This window comes from Carcharodon carcharias, chromosome 11, assembly GCF_017639515.1.
Source record: "Carcharodon carcharias isolate sCarCar2 chromosome 11, sCarCar2.pri, whole genome shotgun sequence".
NCBI classification, from domain to species: domain Eukaryota; kingdom Metazoa; phylum Chordata; class Chondrichthyes; order Lamniformes; family Lamnidae; genus Carcharodon; species Carcharodon carcharias.
In genome coordinates this window covers 71,074,312-71,091,067 of record NC_054477.1, presented here as the reverse complement: position 1 = coordinate 71,091,067, position 16,756 = coordinate 71,074,312, and the positions used below count along the sequence as shown (strand labels likewise).

At 40.5% G+C, this 16,756-nt stretch overlaps 1 protein-coding gene across 3 annotated transcripts in view; it reads left to right on the top strand.

Annotated features, from left to right (window-relative positions):
- Positions 1-16,756, top strand: part of mrps9 (mitochondrial ribosomal protein S9) — a 104,569-nt gene that overhangs the window by 52,272 nt on the left and 35,541 nt on the right. For 2 of the 3 annotated variants that reach the window (XM_041198936.1, XM_041198938.1), the window contains exon 6: positions 11,556-11,612. The exons of the other annotated variant lie outside the window; for it this stretch is intronic. In XM_041198936.1, the coding sequence (XP_041054870.1) occupies positions 11,556-11,612 (57 nt within the window). The remainder of the gene's footprint in view (positions 1-11,555; positions 11,613-16,756) is intronic. 3 annotated transcript variants of the gene reach the window in all.

Sequence of the window (16,756 nt, the reverse complement as noted above, 5' to 3'; positions counted from 1 at the left end):
GCCCTTACTGTCATGAAATGTGGGCACCACTGGCTAGGCCAGCGTTTATTGCCCATCCCTAATTGCCCTTATGAAGGTAGTGGTGAGCTGCTGCCTTGAACTGCCGCAGTGTCCTCGGCCCAACCATCACCAGCCGCTTTATCAATGACCTTCCTTCCATCATAAGGTCAGAAGTGGGGATGTTCGCTGATGATTACACAATGTTCAGCACCATTCACAACTCCTCAGATACTGAAGCAATCCATGTCCAAATGCAGCAAGAGCTGGACAATACCCAGGCTTGAGCTGACAAGTGGCAAGTAACATTCGCGCCACACAAGTGCCAGGCAATGACCATCTCCAATAAGAGAGAATCTAACCATTGTCTCTTGACATTCCATGGTATTACCATCGCTGAATCCCCCATTATCAACATTCTGGGGGTTACCTTTGACCAGAAACTGAATTGGACTAGCCATGTAAATACTGTGGCTACAAGAGCTGGTCAGTGGAAAGGTATCCGCTGGCATGTAACTCACCACCTGACTCCCCACTTGCCTGGATGAGTGCTGCTCCAACAACACTCAAGAAGCTTGACACCATCCAGGACAAAGCTTGATTGGCAACCCTTCCACAAACATTCACTTCCTCCACCACCGACACACAGTAGCAGCAGTGTGTACCATTAATAAGGAACTCACCAAGGCTCTTTAGGCAGCACCTTCCAAATCCATGACTGCTACCATCTAGAAGAACAAGGGCAGCAGGTGCATGACAATACCACCACCTGGAAGTTCCCCTCCAAGCCACTTACCATCCTGACTTAGAACTATATCACCATTCCTTCATGGTCGCTGGGTCAAAATCCTGGAACTCTCTTCAAAACAGCACTGTAGGTGTACCTTCATCTCAGGGACTGCAGCAGTTCAAGAAGGTAGCTCACCACCACCACCCCAAGGGCAATTAGGGACAGGAAATAAATGCTGGTCTAGCTAACGATGCCCACATCCTGTAAATGAATTTTGAAAAAGCTCATATGGTGTAGGCACACCCTGTGCTGTTAGGAGGGGAATTCCAGAATTTTGACCCATATTGCTTAATACTAAAGTTAACAAAAATGTATCAATCTTAAATTTAAAATTAACAATTGACCTAGCATCAATTGCTGTTTGTGGAAGAGAGATTCAAACTTCCATCACACTTTGCATTTATATAAGTGTTTCCGAGCCACTCCTAGAAGACCTGGCTGTCTAATTTATAGACAATGCCCCCTGCCCTAGACTCCGCAAACAGCAGAAAAAGATTCTCTCCATCTCCCCTATCTGCTCTGCTGAATATCTTGTAAACTTCAATCAAATCATTCTTAACCTTGCAAATTCTAAGGAATGCAACCCTAGTTTATGTAATCTCTCCAAGTAATTTAACACTTGGGAGTCCAGGTATCATTTGGGTAAATCTGTGTTGCACTCTCTCCATGGCCAGTGTATACTTCCTCAGGTGTGTTCAGAATTATTCACAGAACTTCAAGTGTTGTCTAACCAGAACTTTGTATAGCTGAAGCATGACTTCTGTTCCCTTATATTCTAGTCCTCTAGAAATGAAGGCCATCATTCAATTAGCCTTTTTGATTATTTTCTGTACATGTTGATGAAATATGTTCATGGCCCCCTGCCAAGCCTCTTTGGACCTTCACTATTTCTAGCTTTTCACCATTTAGAAAGCACTCTGTTTTCTTCTGTTTGGGTCCAAAGTGGAACACCTCACATTTGTCTGCATTAATATCCATTTGCCACAGTTTTGTCCATTCAGTTAATCTATTGATAGCTCTTTGTAATTTTAAGCTTCCATCTACACTGCTTACAAAGCTGCCTACCTTTGTGTCTTCAACAAACTCGGAATGTGACTTTCTATTCCATCATCTAAGTCCAGCGAATGCGATGAATAATTGAGGCCCCAACACAGATCCTTGCAGTACACTGCCAGTCACATCCGACCAATTAGAACTCCTGTCTATTATTCCTACTCAACCAATTACCTAACCAGACCAATAATTTGCCTTTATGAAATCCAAATTTAGTCAGCATTCTTTTAGTGGAATTTTTTTCCAACACCTTCTGGAAGTCAACATGTTTGTTATGATGTGGCAGATGATGTGTGGCAGGTGGACCAAATCCACAAAGGAAACTTGGTCACGCTATCATAACATTTTGCAATTTGTATTTATTATGAGATAGGTGTGCTAAATTCAGAAGTAATAAATCCATCAAGGTCTTTAGAGATTTTAAAAATTAGATTAAAATATTTATTAAAATATAAAAGATTTCAAGCACATACATAAGACTACAATTACTTACTATTCTAACAATTCCTAATTAACTTTATCCCCAGTTACACCCCATTTAGGGCAGCAGTCCAAAATAGATTTTAGATTTAAAACAGAACCAGCAAATCAACACAATACCCACTTGGAGCGGAATTCCAAATGGCTTTTCCCTAACTTCAGTTTCGTTATTGAGCAGACTTGTGGTTTATTAAAGCTATTTCACCCACTCTTAGATCTTACATGGTCTTCTAACACATAGCCTTTCGTTCTCCTCTACATATGTTTCTCTCTTTTTAATATGTAAATTCTATTGTTCCATATGTCTTTGAAACTGTATCTTCCTCATAATATAAAAACTTTCATGTTGGCAATATATTGCCAGTAACCTTTGGGAAAAATAAACACATTCCTTAGCCTTGCTTATCTGGCTAGCTATAAACAGAATCCAAGATCCCTTTGAAATCCAAGTCTCTTCATTTATCTAAAAATGCAAATTCTCTTCACACCTTACATGCTAAACCAGCATCCATGTTTACTCATTAGCATATCAAGCACCTAGCTTCTTTTGGTTTCAAACTTGCAGTCTACATGACTCCAAATGTAACTAAATCACACACGCACCCAGCTATACCCATCCCCCCATAAACCTACTTCACAATAAACCAGAAAAATATTATAAAAATTATTATACTTTCATCACACTAAGTAACATCCATAGACTGTCACAGTTCTGTTGAAGGGTCATAAGGACTCGAAACGTCAACTGTACTCTTCTCCGCTGATGCTGCCAGACCTGCTGAGTTTTTTCAGGTATTTCTGTTTCTGTTTTTGTTATCCATAGACTGTCCCCTGTTCACTATAGTCAGCTGTACAAAAACATTAGTCAGGATTGTCAGGTGATCCTACCCATTACAAATCCTTGCTGACTCACTGATCAGCTGAATTTTTTAAGGTGTTCAGTCACCCTGTCCTTAATTATAGACCCTAGTAATTTCCCAGCAAGAGATGTTAGGCTAACTGGCCTATAATCCTCTGGTTTCCTCCTGATCTTTCTTAACTAGCAGAGTGACATGTGAAATTTTGCAATGTAAAGGAATGATTCCTGAATCAAGAGGACTTTGGATGATTATAATTAAGGCACCTGCAATATTCTCACTGACTTCCTTTACCTAAAATGTCAACAATATTATATAGTTGGAAAAGATGTACTTTGACTAGCATGTGTGCTCTCTTTTTCTAACTATTTTCTCTCTCTCTCTTCTGCATTGCTTTCCTCTTCCACTCACTTTTGCTCTCTCTCCTCTGCCTTACTTACTTTCTCCCTTTTCTTTTTCTGTTGCTCCCTTACACACACTTTCTCTTGCATATTTTCTTTCACTCAGTTTCTAATATTTGTAAACCACAAATGAGTAAGTAAATATCCAGCTCTGAATAAGAGCCATACGGACTCGAAATGTTAACTCTGTTTCTCTCTCCACAGATGCTGACAGACCTACTGAGTTTTTCCAGCATTTTGTTCTTTTTTTCCAATTTCCAGCATCTGCAGTATTTTGCTTTTTACCTGTCTATCCAAGGTTGTGTTGAGGGTTTAACACTGATCCAGAGTAACGACGATGTTCCTAAAACACTTGAACAATGCTTCTTATGTTCCATTTTGAGATCTTCTTCCAAATGTTGCTTACAAGTTTTGGTATCAGAATGTGGAAATCCTTTCTGTAAATCATTCCGCTGTTACCTAATGTCAGTTTTGATGCGATACATTTTGAAATATCACATCCATAATTTTTCATTGTCTCAGTCCTAATAGAAGTCGACAATTAGTGTTAGAAAATATATTACTGTGTAGCCCTTGCATTTGTTTCAGTGTATATTTGTACTTAATCTCAGGTTTGTACTTACCAATAAACAATTTAGAACCATTACAGAACTTTAATCCCACTGGTTGCAATTGGCTTACATGTTTTATTAATTCATATATTAAATTTGTATAATGCTCCCAGATTGCAATGCAAATAATTTTTAATGTATTTGAATCAAAAAATAAACTTAAGTTTTACAGGAACAATGTGGCGGTGTAAAGAATGTGATGAAAAATGTGATTTGGCCTACAAAGTAGCCATTTTCAAATGGTTCATGAAAGATAACTAGAACTATTTTTTTCAAATTTTTCCATAAACTGCATTCTCCAATATGAAGCTGTTGGTAAATTTGTGCCTAAAATTCAATTCTAATCCATTATTGTGAAAAGCTTAAAAATACTTGCTGAAATGTTAATATGTTAAGTCTGCTAGGTGACTTGGTATGCTGCATGTTTTAACAATCTCAAAGCCACAGGAGATACCTGCTTCCTTTGAGACTAATATCCTGTCTCATAAGTATTTTATTATATCATGTTAATGCAGGCATCCTAATGGGATACAAAAATAATCATGTAATTTAGAAAAATATAAAGGAGCTTTAAAGTATGGCAAGTAGTTGGCATTCTAAAAAAATTTGCTTGGCATAGGTTTATTTAGAAAATGAAGCTATGCCATCTAGATGCTGTAGTTCAGATCATTGTATTGATTTAGCTTTATTGTACAGACTTGCCAAATCTTTTCTCATTTCCAGATGTTAACCAATTGGCTAAGGGCTACATGATTTTCAGTATAATGCTCACTATTAGGACTTTTAAACTGCTTTTGACCAGTGAGAATTGCACAGGAAAATAGTATAGAATAACTCTGGTATGTTTGTTTTTGCAAAACAATCTTGCACAAAAATTAAGTGGCAAAAATACTATAAAAACTGTTAACCAGTTCTATACTGTACAGCTATTTTCTTTACAAATGTTTAATGAATATCATTAAATAGACAACATAAAAGCAGTCCATACTTAAGTAAAATCCAGCACAAGACTTGATCAGTGTGATGTATTTGCATTTCTGACAACATGGGCTACTCATCTGCTAAATCTGGGTTGTTTTATGCAGAGTTTCACAGACTAAGTCGATTTTTGTTTGTTACCTTAGCCATCAATGATTATGATCCATCTTCCGATTTAATTTCAAAATGTTTTTCTGAGGGTTAAGAGCTATGATTTCGGTCCTTCTTGAGCACATTAATGAGATTAGTTTAAATTCGTTGATGGTTATGATCTGCAGTGTTACATTGGATGATGACTGTCAAATCCCATTTAACACATTAATATTCGAAATCTTACAGAATACTGTCTGTAGAATGTATTAAAACACAGGTTTTGAACCTTTAGGCACAGTAGGAATTCACTTTGGCTCTTCTCTTGTTTCTGAGGAGAGCTACAAGACAAAATCTCGGCTTGTCAGGCGCATTAATTTCTTGAAACCCTTTCACTCTTCATTGACCTTGGGCAAATGAGCTTATTGCCCTAGCTGAAATGAAATGAATGATAAATGCAGAAAGTGCCTTTGCTGAGTAATGGGACTGCAGCGAAGGCTTCTCCACAGAGTTTTATTCCTCTATAGCCTGAGGCAGCTCAAGGCCCCCTGCTGTTCATTTAAATAGGTATGTCAAATCTGCCTTGAAATGCTGCCTGTTTGATCTGTGGTAATATTTGTGAAGGTTCCATATGGACTTGAACCCCTGCAGTGGCAAGAAATAATGTACAACGCTTCAGAGTGCAGACACAAATTTTCAAGAGGATGCAACACCACATTTTAGTTGTCGGTGAAGGTGATGTAGCTGAAATGTGGCACTGTCAGCTTTTCACATGGTTGGGCAGAACACAGTGCAAATCTCAAATTATGCTTAACCTTCCGTTCAGTCGTCATTTAAACTTTCAAACTGTATGCTAGATTAGCTATTTATCTGCATTCCATGTATTTTGGATTATGTTTTAAAATAATTTTTATATTGAAGTATTCAGCAAAATGGGCTGTCCAAAACTAAAATTAGTTGGAGAGGAGTGAATTTTAACAGGGTAGTTGTGGATTTCAATTCCTCTGTATTCCCCCCTTCTCCATAACTATTCAGTCATTTGGGAGTGGAACAGCAAAATCATTGCTAATTAATCAATAATTATTTCACTGTAAAATGTATTTAAGCATTATAACATAAGATTACATAAGGCTATGTTATTCTTGGTTTTTAAAAAAAGCTGACTCAGGAAGATTATAATTTTGCATTGTGAAAGAAATGGTAAAACTTGAGTACTTTTATGCCAAATCTTGTTTCCATTGCTTGATTTTGATTTATTACTTGGGAAGGAGACCAATGAATGACACTGTTGTGAATGAATCTCTTCAACTTCTGGTAACACTGTTTTCTTTAAAGAGAATTAAAAATGGGATATTTTGTATTTGCTTTACAAGTAATCTTTGCTTATTCTTAACTCTTCTCTTTGCCAAAAATCATAAGCCTAGCAAGTATTTTCACTGATATTTTATGCTATTAATTAGATGTGAAGCACTTATTAACATATTACATCATTAGTATGTTTCAACATTAACCAGAAACACACAAAGTAGGAGCACAAGTAGGTCATTCGGACCTTTGAGTCTGTTCCATCATTCAACATGATCATGGCTGATCCTCTATCTCAACGCTGTACTCCCGCGCTCTCCCCATACCCCTTAATACCCCTTTCAAATATATTCAGGGACTTGGCCTCCACAGCCTTCTTTGGTAGAGAATTCCATAGGTTCACCACCTCTGAACGAAGAAGTTTCTCCTCATCTCAGTCCTAAATGGCCTACCCTGTAACCTGAGACTGTGACCCCTTGTTCTAGAGCCCCCAGCCAGAGGAAACAACATCCCTGCATCCAGTCTGGCAGCCCTGTCAGAATTTTTTATGTTTCAATGAGATCCCCTCTCATTCTTCTAAACTCCTGTGAGTACAGGTCTAGTAGACCCAATCTTTCCTCATACGACAATACTGCCATCCCAGGGAGCAGTTTGGTGAACCTTCACTGCATTCCCTCTATGGTAGGTATATCCTTTCTTAGGTTAGGAGACCAAAACTGCACACAGTACTCCAGGTGTGGTCCCACCAAGGCCCTGTACAGCTGTAGTAAGACATCCTTGCTCCTGTGCTCAAATCCTCTTGCAACGAGGGCCAACATACCATTTACCGCCTTAACTGCTTGCTGCACCTGCATGCTTGCTTTCAGTGATTGGTGTACAAGGACACCCAGATCCCTTTAGACATCAACATTTCCCAATCTATCACCATATAAATAATACTCTTCCGTTCTGTTTTTCCTACCAAAATGGATAATTTTGCACTTATCCAAATTATACTGCATCTGCTATGTATTTGCCCACTCGCTCACTCAACTTGTCTAAATCATCTTGAAGCCTCTTAACACCCTCCCCACTGCTCACATTACCACCAAGTTTCATGTTGTCAGCGGCAACTTGAAAATATTACATTTGGTTCCCTCACCCAAATCATTGATATATATATATTGTGTATAGCTGGGACCCAAGCACTGTTCCCTGCAGTACCCCACTAATCACCGCCTGCCACTCCAAAAAACACTCATTTATTCCTACTCTTGGTTTCCTGTCTGCTAGCTAATTCTCAATCCATGCCAATATATTACTCCTAATCCCATGTACTTTAATTTTTCATACTAACCTCTTATGTGGACTTTTATCAGAATCTTTCTGAAAATCCAATACACCGCATCCACTGGTTCTCCCTTATCTATTCTGCTAGTAACGTCATCAAAAAATCCCTGTAGGTTTGTCAACATGATTTCCCATTCATAAATCCATGTTGACTTTACCCAACCCTGTTGATGTTTTCTAAGTGTCCTGCTATCACATCCTTTATAATAGACTCTAGCATTTTCCATACTACTGAGGTTATGCTAGCCGGTTTGTAATTCCCTGTTTTCTCTCTCCTTTTTTAAATAGTGGGGTTACATTTGCCATTCTCCAATCTGCTGGGACTGTTCAAGAATCTACAGGATTCTGGAAGATGACAACCAAAGCATCCACTATTTCCATGGCCACCTCCTGTAATACCCTGGGATGTAGATTATCATGCCATGGGGATTTATCAGCTTCCAGTCCTATTAATTTCTCCAGTAATTAGTAATACTAATTTCCTTCAATTCCTCCTCCTCACTAGACCCTTGGTTCCCTAGCATTCCTGGGAAGTTATTTGTTTCTTCCTCCATGAAGACAGAAGTAAAGTAGTTGTTTAATTGATCTACCATTTCCTTGTTCTCTATTATAAATTCTCCCATTTTGGACTGTAAGAGACCTACATTTGTCTTCACTAATATTTTTTCTTTTACATACATAAAGACATTTCTGCGATCTGCTTTTATGTTCCTTGCAAATTTACTCTCATACTCCATTTTTCCCCTCAGTCAATCTCTTGGTCCTCCTTTGCTGAATTCCAAACTGTTCCCAATCGTCAGGCTTGCTACGTTTTCTCGCAACTTTATATGACTCCTCTTTGGATCTAATACTATCCTTAATTTGTTAGTCGTGGTTGGGCCGCTTTTCCTAATGTGTTTTTGCACCAGAAAAGAATGTATAACTGTTGCCACGCATATATTCATTCCTTAAATATTAGCCATTGCCCATCCACCTTTTAATGAAGTTCCCCTATCTTAACCAACTCACACCTCATACCTTTGTAGTTTCCTTTTAAGATTTAGGATCCTAGTTTCGGATCGGAAACTATCTGCTTCACTTTCCATCCTAATGAAGAATTCTTTCATGTTATGCTCTAAAGGACACCACACGACAAGATTATTAATAACCGCTTCTTATTGCACAATACCAAATCTAGGATAGCCTGTTTCCTAGTCGGTTCCTCAACGTACTGGTCTAAAAAAACTATCTTGTACACACCCCAGGAATTCATCTGCCGCAGTATTATTGCTAATTTGATTTGTCCAGTCTATATGTAGGTTAAAGTAGCCCATGATAACGTTAGCACCCTTGTTACATGCATCTCTAATTTCCTGTTTAATACCATCCCCTACCTTTTCACTACTGTTTGGAGGCCTGTAGAGAACTCCCACTAATGTTTTCCACCCCTTGTTATTTCTTAGCTTCACCCAGGCTACTGATTCTACATCCAGATTTTCTGAGCTAATATCCTTTCTCACTATCGCACTGCTTTCATCCTTAACTAACAACGCCACCCCACCTCCTTTTCCTTTTTGTCTGTCCATCCTAAATATTGCTGCTTTTGGATATTTAGTTCCTAGCCTTGGTCACCCTGCAGCCATGTCTCTGTAACCGCAATCATATTGTACCCATTTACACTGTTAATTAGTCTACCTTTTTGCGAATGCTCCATGCATTCAGATACAGTGCCTTTAGACTTGTCTTTCTTAACATTTTTACACATTTTTTTGTACATGGCCCTATTTGCTACTGCCCTTGTTTCCCCCACCTTCCACTTTTGCTTTCTGCTTTTCTGTCTTTCATTCCTATTTTTCTTTCTCTCTTGTGTCTCCCCTCTCAGGTCCCCATCCCTCTGCCATTCTAGTTTAACCCCCCACCCACCCCCACAGTACTAGCAAATATCCCTGCGAGGATATTGGCCCCAGTCCTGCTGGGGCGCAATCCATTCAGCTTGTACAGGTCCTGTCTTCCCCAGAATCGGTCCCAATACCTCAGGGATCTGAATCCCTCCCTCCTACATCATCTCTCCTGCCACGCATTCATCTGATCTATTCTCCCATTCCTGACCTCGCTAGCACGTGGAACTGGGAGTAATCCTGAGATTACTACCTTTTGAAGTCCTGCTTTTTAATTTATTTCCTAGCTTCCTATACTCTGCTTTCAGGACCTCAGCCCTCTTTTTACCTATGTCCTTGGTACCGATATGGACTACGACCTCTGGTTGTTCACCTTTCCCCTTCAGAATGTCCTGCGGCTGCTCAATGATGCCCTCGGCCCAGGCACCAGGGAGGTAACATACTATTCTGGTATCACGGCTGTGGTCACAGAACTGTCTATATCTGTTCCCCATACGGTAGAATTCTCTATCATTATTGCTCTCCCAACTTTTGTTTTGTCCCCTTCTGTGCAGCTGATCCACTCATGTGCTACAGATTTGGCTCTTGCTGCATTTCCCTGAGAAACCATCTTCCCCAGCAGTACCCAAAATGGAAAATATGTTGGAGAGAGAGATGGACTCAGGGGACTCCTGCCTAATGCTTTTATTCTGACCATTGGTTATCCATTCCCTTTCTGCACTCTTTACCTGCAGTGTGACCACCTCACTGTATGTGCTATCCAGATCTTATCCTTGCAGATACTCCACAGTGACTCCAGCTGCAGCTCCAGCTCCGAAATGCGGATTTCAAGTCGCTGCAGCTGGGGACACTCTCTGCACATATGGTCGCCCTGAACACTGGCTACCCACAAGAGGAGCATTTCACTTGGCTGAGCTGTCCTGCCATGACTTATTCTTAAATTGCTCCCGGTACTTTTACTTCCTCTAGTTTAGAGACTGTTAAGGACAGAAGAAATACTTACTAGGCCCTACTTACCAAGGCCGCCACTCTTCTTACTGAGGAAAGGTAGAAAATGAAAGGATCCCTCCTTCCCTATTCTGCGAACTCCCTCTCTCACCTAACCCCAACTGAAGCACTCTAATGCAGCCCAAAGCAGCACTCTAGGTGGCTTGCTTTTATGCTGTCTGAATCTAGCTTCTGAAAACCTGTTTAAGCCAGTTAACTAATTAACTAGCTGCAGCTACAAGCAGAGCCTGTATAACCCATGTTTTAAAGCTGGACTAAAATTCATCTTCTCACAACCCAAAGAGCAACTTTAGTTGCTAAATTAAAGAAAGATTAGACTTTAGATAGAAATTAATCCTTAAAAGCCCCCCTCTCACCAAACTCCAACTGAAGCACTCTAATGCAGGCCAGAGCAGCACTCTAGTGCAGACCAGCTTATTCTTTGGATTCTAAACTTCCAAATGTTTCCCAATGCAATTTACATTTAGGGGAATGGAATAAGTCAAGTGCACTCAATTTAACAACATTCTAATACACAATAAATTCAAATAAGTTTGCTGCCTGAAATGCACTGACTGCCAAAATACTGACAATATAATAAAAGACAAAAACTGTTGTACCAGAAAGTCTTCCATTTGCAGTTGAAGCACACCTAACTTAACCCTTTTTTGTTTGTTATAGGTATAGCTTATCAGCGTAGCTTGTCCAGTCAGCAAGAGGTTCAGCTCAAACTTTGAATGTCCGTTAACGTTGTCTGAAACAAGCTTTGATGAAAGTGATTAGAAACATTTTTCTTCCAGGCAGGGGAAAGAGGAAATGAGCAAATGTACTACACCATTCCCTTAATGATATTTCAGGTAACTTTTCTGATTAAGGAAGCACTGATTCAATAAGATGACGTCAAACAGAGATTCTCCACCTTTTTGCTTCTTGTGCTGAGATTCTCCCTCTTTATACACTGACTAACCGGAGAATTTCACATAACTATCCTTCCAATTTGCAAAATCTTTGTACCTGAAGCAAGCATTTTTTTAAAATGCAGATATTGTATAAAAATGGCACTGGACACAATTCTAATTCTCAATGCTACAGTAGATGTTAATTCAGTTTAGGGGGTTGGTGGCGAGTGAGGTCACATGCCAACTTCAGTGCTCCTCAGTTTTGTTCCTAATCTATCCTGGTCACACGTAAAGTCAAGAAGCGGCAGGGGCACCAAGTTGTGTTGAGGTATTGGGATCAAGGTGGCCTTTATCTAAGCTTCTCGCTACATGGGCAGCCCTGGTCCTGTATCCTGTTGCCCACGTGAACAGGAATCTGAGGTGCTAGGTGAAAAAGTAAGCTGTCATCAAGAGAGAGGATGGCCTCGTAAAGGTGGATTTCAGCCATATTCTTTGAGTCCTGGGCAACTTGTAAACGTTAATATGACAAAGCTTCCATCTCCCATATCTTCTGGCCACGTAGTCCAATATCACATCAGTGATAACAATCATTAGGTCTGCTGCGGCAGGAAACAACTGACACACTTAACATTTTGCTTGTGGCATCTTTGAAGTTGACTTTACTGGTAATAATACTATTTATAGGCAAGTGTCCATGATAAAGCATGGAGAGTATGTGGTGCGCACCGTACTTTATTTTCCTCCAGCCTCTTCATTTTATTTGCACATCAATTCTCTGTTCAGTTTAACCAGGATGATGGAATAATCTCAAACACTGACTTTCCCATGGATATTTGCTGCTGTTCTGAAGCAGCCAGCAGAAGCAAAGCTTTGCATCCCTGACAAATCCCCTCTCTTAAGTTAAGGTACATGGCCGCCTCAAGACATTCCACCTGATTATCCAGCTGAAAACTAGTGAAACATGGTTATGGTGGGTGCTGAATAATAGTATCAGTTCAAGTTGGGATTTGAAATTGTTTCTTCAGATGAATTAATGCCATTCTACAAGCAAATCTACCGAGTAGTATTCTTTCAGCTTTGAGTTAAGACCATTTACATCCAGAAGACAATGATTAAAGACGGATTCATCTCATGACAAATTAAGAAATACAATCAACTTAGCCTAGCAGGGGTTCAAGCCACCAGATACTTGCCATGATGAACGGAACTTAGTGCTGTGTTGTACTCCAAAAATAGAATCCTTTTGGGTATTTATAATTTTTTCTTTGGTTGAATTGGAAACCTGCACTGAAGTCAATGTCATAATGTAAATGGCTGTTGCACAATGTATTGCATATTTTAATTTAATTTAATTTTTTTTTGCTGGGGAAATATTTCACTTCTGACAACCTGCATCATACCCCTCCCTTACATGAGAGCACACTTTAATCTACCAGATAAAATAGCACTAGCATTAGGAACTTAGCAATTCTTTCCTCAACACACACTTCTTAACTATTTTCTCCATCTCTGACCTGTGTATCCCTCATTTCCTTTGCCACACAATGGCAGCTGCTCCTTCAGCTGTCATTAGTTCCTCCCTAAATCTCTCCATTTCTATAGCCCGTTTCCTTTAAGATGTTCCTTAAAACCAACCTCTTTGACCAAGCTGTTCGTCACCTGTCCTACTGTCATCTTCTTCGGCTCAATATCTATTTATGTCTAATTATGTTTGTGAAGTGACTATGGATAAATTTCTACTTTAAAGCCACTATATAAAGGCAAATTGTTGTTACAAGTGGAACCTTCAATTCTTTTAAAACCAAAATTATTTCTATTACATGGTAAGGACTTATATAATTTCATATATTTTCTGTACCTCAGTGATGACGTGCTCTCTCCAGACTGACCTAGGAATATCTTTGTTAAGGTCAGCTGCATAGCCTTTTGGGGATTGCCGTATAGGGAGCAACACGAGTACCTTTTCTGGTCCTAGATTGAAATCATGCATCATTTGGGAAATTTCTGCTAACCTGTGTTGTTTTTAGTCTTGTAACTTGTATAAATGAACCTAAATTAGGTTAATCTGGAAATCTGTAAAAGGAAGATGAATTTTTTTGTAATTAAGATTGGAGTTGGCCACCACAAATTGAAATGTCTGTATGTTTGCTTTTACTTTTAACTGGGATTTTGTATTAGAATTTTTTACATTGCCTAATTTAAACAAAATATTTTCTTTCAAATACTGCAGATAGAACAATGGATAAATAAGAGGATGTATTTATGTTGATAACTGGCTCAGATGCTGTAAACTGCTTCATTTGGCATTCATGCTGCTCATACAATTAAATGAGTGTATCAAAAAATTTAAGCGTTGAATTAAATTCCAATATTTGAATTTCCCATGTAATTGTTTAAGCTGTTTCACTTTGTTCTGAATGACTGTGAATGGTATAATTGTTCTGTTTCAAGCTACCTATGATCTGAGCAAAATCATGATATCACAATACTATTACAGTTCTTCCAGGTAATTGCTGGATCACTGCCATACAGTTATTCCCTCGTAGACCTTTCATTTCTGATCAGATTTTTCTTTTCAACAGATTTCTGGTAGCATTTTTAATAAACGGAACCAATTCTAGGAACAGATACATAGTAGTTTATGTCTGTGCTATTCACCATGCACTAATGCAGGTCATGATTAATTAGAAATGCCTCCATGTGTAACATTTTGTCCCTTCAGACAATTGCCGTAGTGGTCCCCATGGTCTAAATGTAACATGTGGAAGAATTTCATGCCAGATTTTTTGGGGGGAGGGGTGGATCAAACTTTGGAGCCACTGCAACATTTAAGACCTGAGCTCATTGCTAGACAGCCATGTACACATTTCACAGTCAAATAGAAGAAGATATAGGAGAGGGGAGAAAAAGATTTGACTATGTGATTGTATTAAGGAGTCTCTTATCTTTTCCAAGCAGTTTTAAGTTGTTAAATTGATTTTTAAAAGTACTTTCTCAGCCCATTTGCTGGATAAACAGAATATAGTGGAATATTCCACCGTGTCCCACTGTGCATCCTCTATCAGACTGAAAATAAAATGACTTTTTAATGACGTGAATGTAATTAATGCGTTAGTTGGAATTTAGTTTTTACAATCCTTAATCTGTTTGACTTTAAATAACAGTCTTTTTGAGGAAAAAAAATGCGTTAAATGTTCTTTGCTAATACATTTCCAAATTTGAGAAATAATAGTGGAAAAATAATCACAATATCATACCACTTATTGTAATTGCAAACATTTCTTTTAAAAAGTATCCAACTCTTTCTCTAGTTTTCTCTTTCATTGTTGGAGCATAATACCACGGTTGGTTTTTGTATTACAGTAGTTTGAGTGCCTGCAGACTGCACCATGGGATATCGCAGCCGAATCTGGGGTGGAATTTCCCAGAATTGCATTAAATGCAGTAGCGGGCAGCTCCTACCCACCAATGAAAATGGTGGGTTTTCACGCCGTATTGCCCCGAGCTCACCCCATTATTTATTCACTCCCGTGAAACATGCCATTTCCATGGGGGGCGGGTTCTCTCGCCCACCTGCCATCACCCCACTGTTGCATCACACCAGCCGCCATCTTTAAAAGGCAGCCACCAGCAAAATGCTCATCGCCACCAGCTCACCACTGCTGCCTGGGAGACATGGCCAGCAAAGGAAGAAATACTGCAGCCCCCTACTTCAACGACAGATCCCTCGAGCGACTGCTGGATGCCGTAGAGGCCTGATGGGATTTGCTCTACCCCCTCTTGGCCGCAGGATGGGTAGCAATGTCACCAAACCGGCTTGGGAGGCGGCGGCAGAAGATGGTCAGCGCAAGCACCCTGTAGAGGAGGAGAGCCACCCAGTGCCGCAAAAGGATGAATGATCTCCGTTCTGCCAGGGTAAGTCACTCTTTTCATCACTCCCAACTCTCTCAACCTGGCAATGACTGGGACCGGTCCTGTGCTGATGGTGAGGTCGACACTGCTCTACCAAGCGAGGATCCAGCAGTGCAACATCCATCAGACAACCATGCTATGAGTGATGTGTTCTCTTTCACAGGCCACTGCCATGCACTAATAATCTCCCCATGCTTTCGCGGGCACATCTGCCAAGTAGATGACAGAGTCCATGACCCAGAGCCTCCAATCAAGCTCCGAAGAAACCTCTGAAGAGGAATTTGAAGGCACCCTCCCTGAAGTCTGTCACAGGGCTCACCCGCATCCTCCACCAGCGCAGAGACACACACCTCAGTGGGATCCAGCTTTAGAGTAGCCTCGGGATCACAATCTGGTGAGTACGTCGCACTTTCTGATCCACAGCAGGCAGAGGCAGGAACTTCCCAGGTGTTTGGCACTTGGAGGATTGCTGGATGCCAGAACATTGCTGAGTCCGAATCAGATGACAAGCCTCTGGAGCTGCAAAGGCAAGCTAGGGAATAACAGGAAGGGATGTCTGCTGCAAGGCACAATGGAACAGCCCGTCCATCTCCAGGCTGAGGTGATAGTGCCAGCATTGCAACACACCGAGGTCAACACTGGCAGGATGGCAGTCGCCATGGAGACCTTGGCCCAGGATGTTATTCCTGCACTGCTGCATAGGCTCAATGTCATTACTGGTGCCAAAGTTGGCTTCCAACAGTGTGGACGTGAGAGGGGTGCTGGGCAGCTCGATCACACTCCAGCTGCCCCTTCCGCTCATGGAGTCAGCCAGGGGCCCTCGGGCACCCATAGGGAGAATGATCAGCACACTCGGGAGGCCACCCATTCAGGTGACTCTGGGAGTGTGCGGCCCATCCGAATCCCATCTATCATGACCTCTGCAGTTCCAGCTTCACAGGCTGAGGAGGGTGCCAGTGCCACACAGCAGGACCCTGAAAGCAGTCTGGGGCCCTCCAAGTCTTGGCCCTCCAGAGGACACCCACCAAATTAATCACAGACAGGGTGTCACAGTCAGCAGGCTACCTCCAATTCTGCTGTGGATGTCTGGGGAGCACCAAAATGTAGCAGCAGGGTTAGGAAAGTTAGGTAACAGTAGTTGCACAGCCTGGGCATGTGTGTTGATCACTTGTACATACTGTTCACTATTG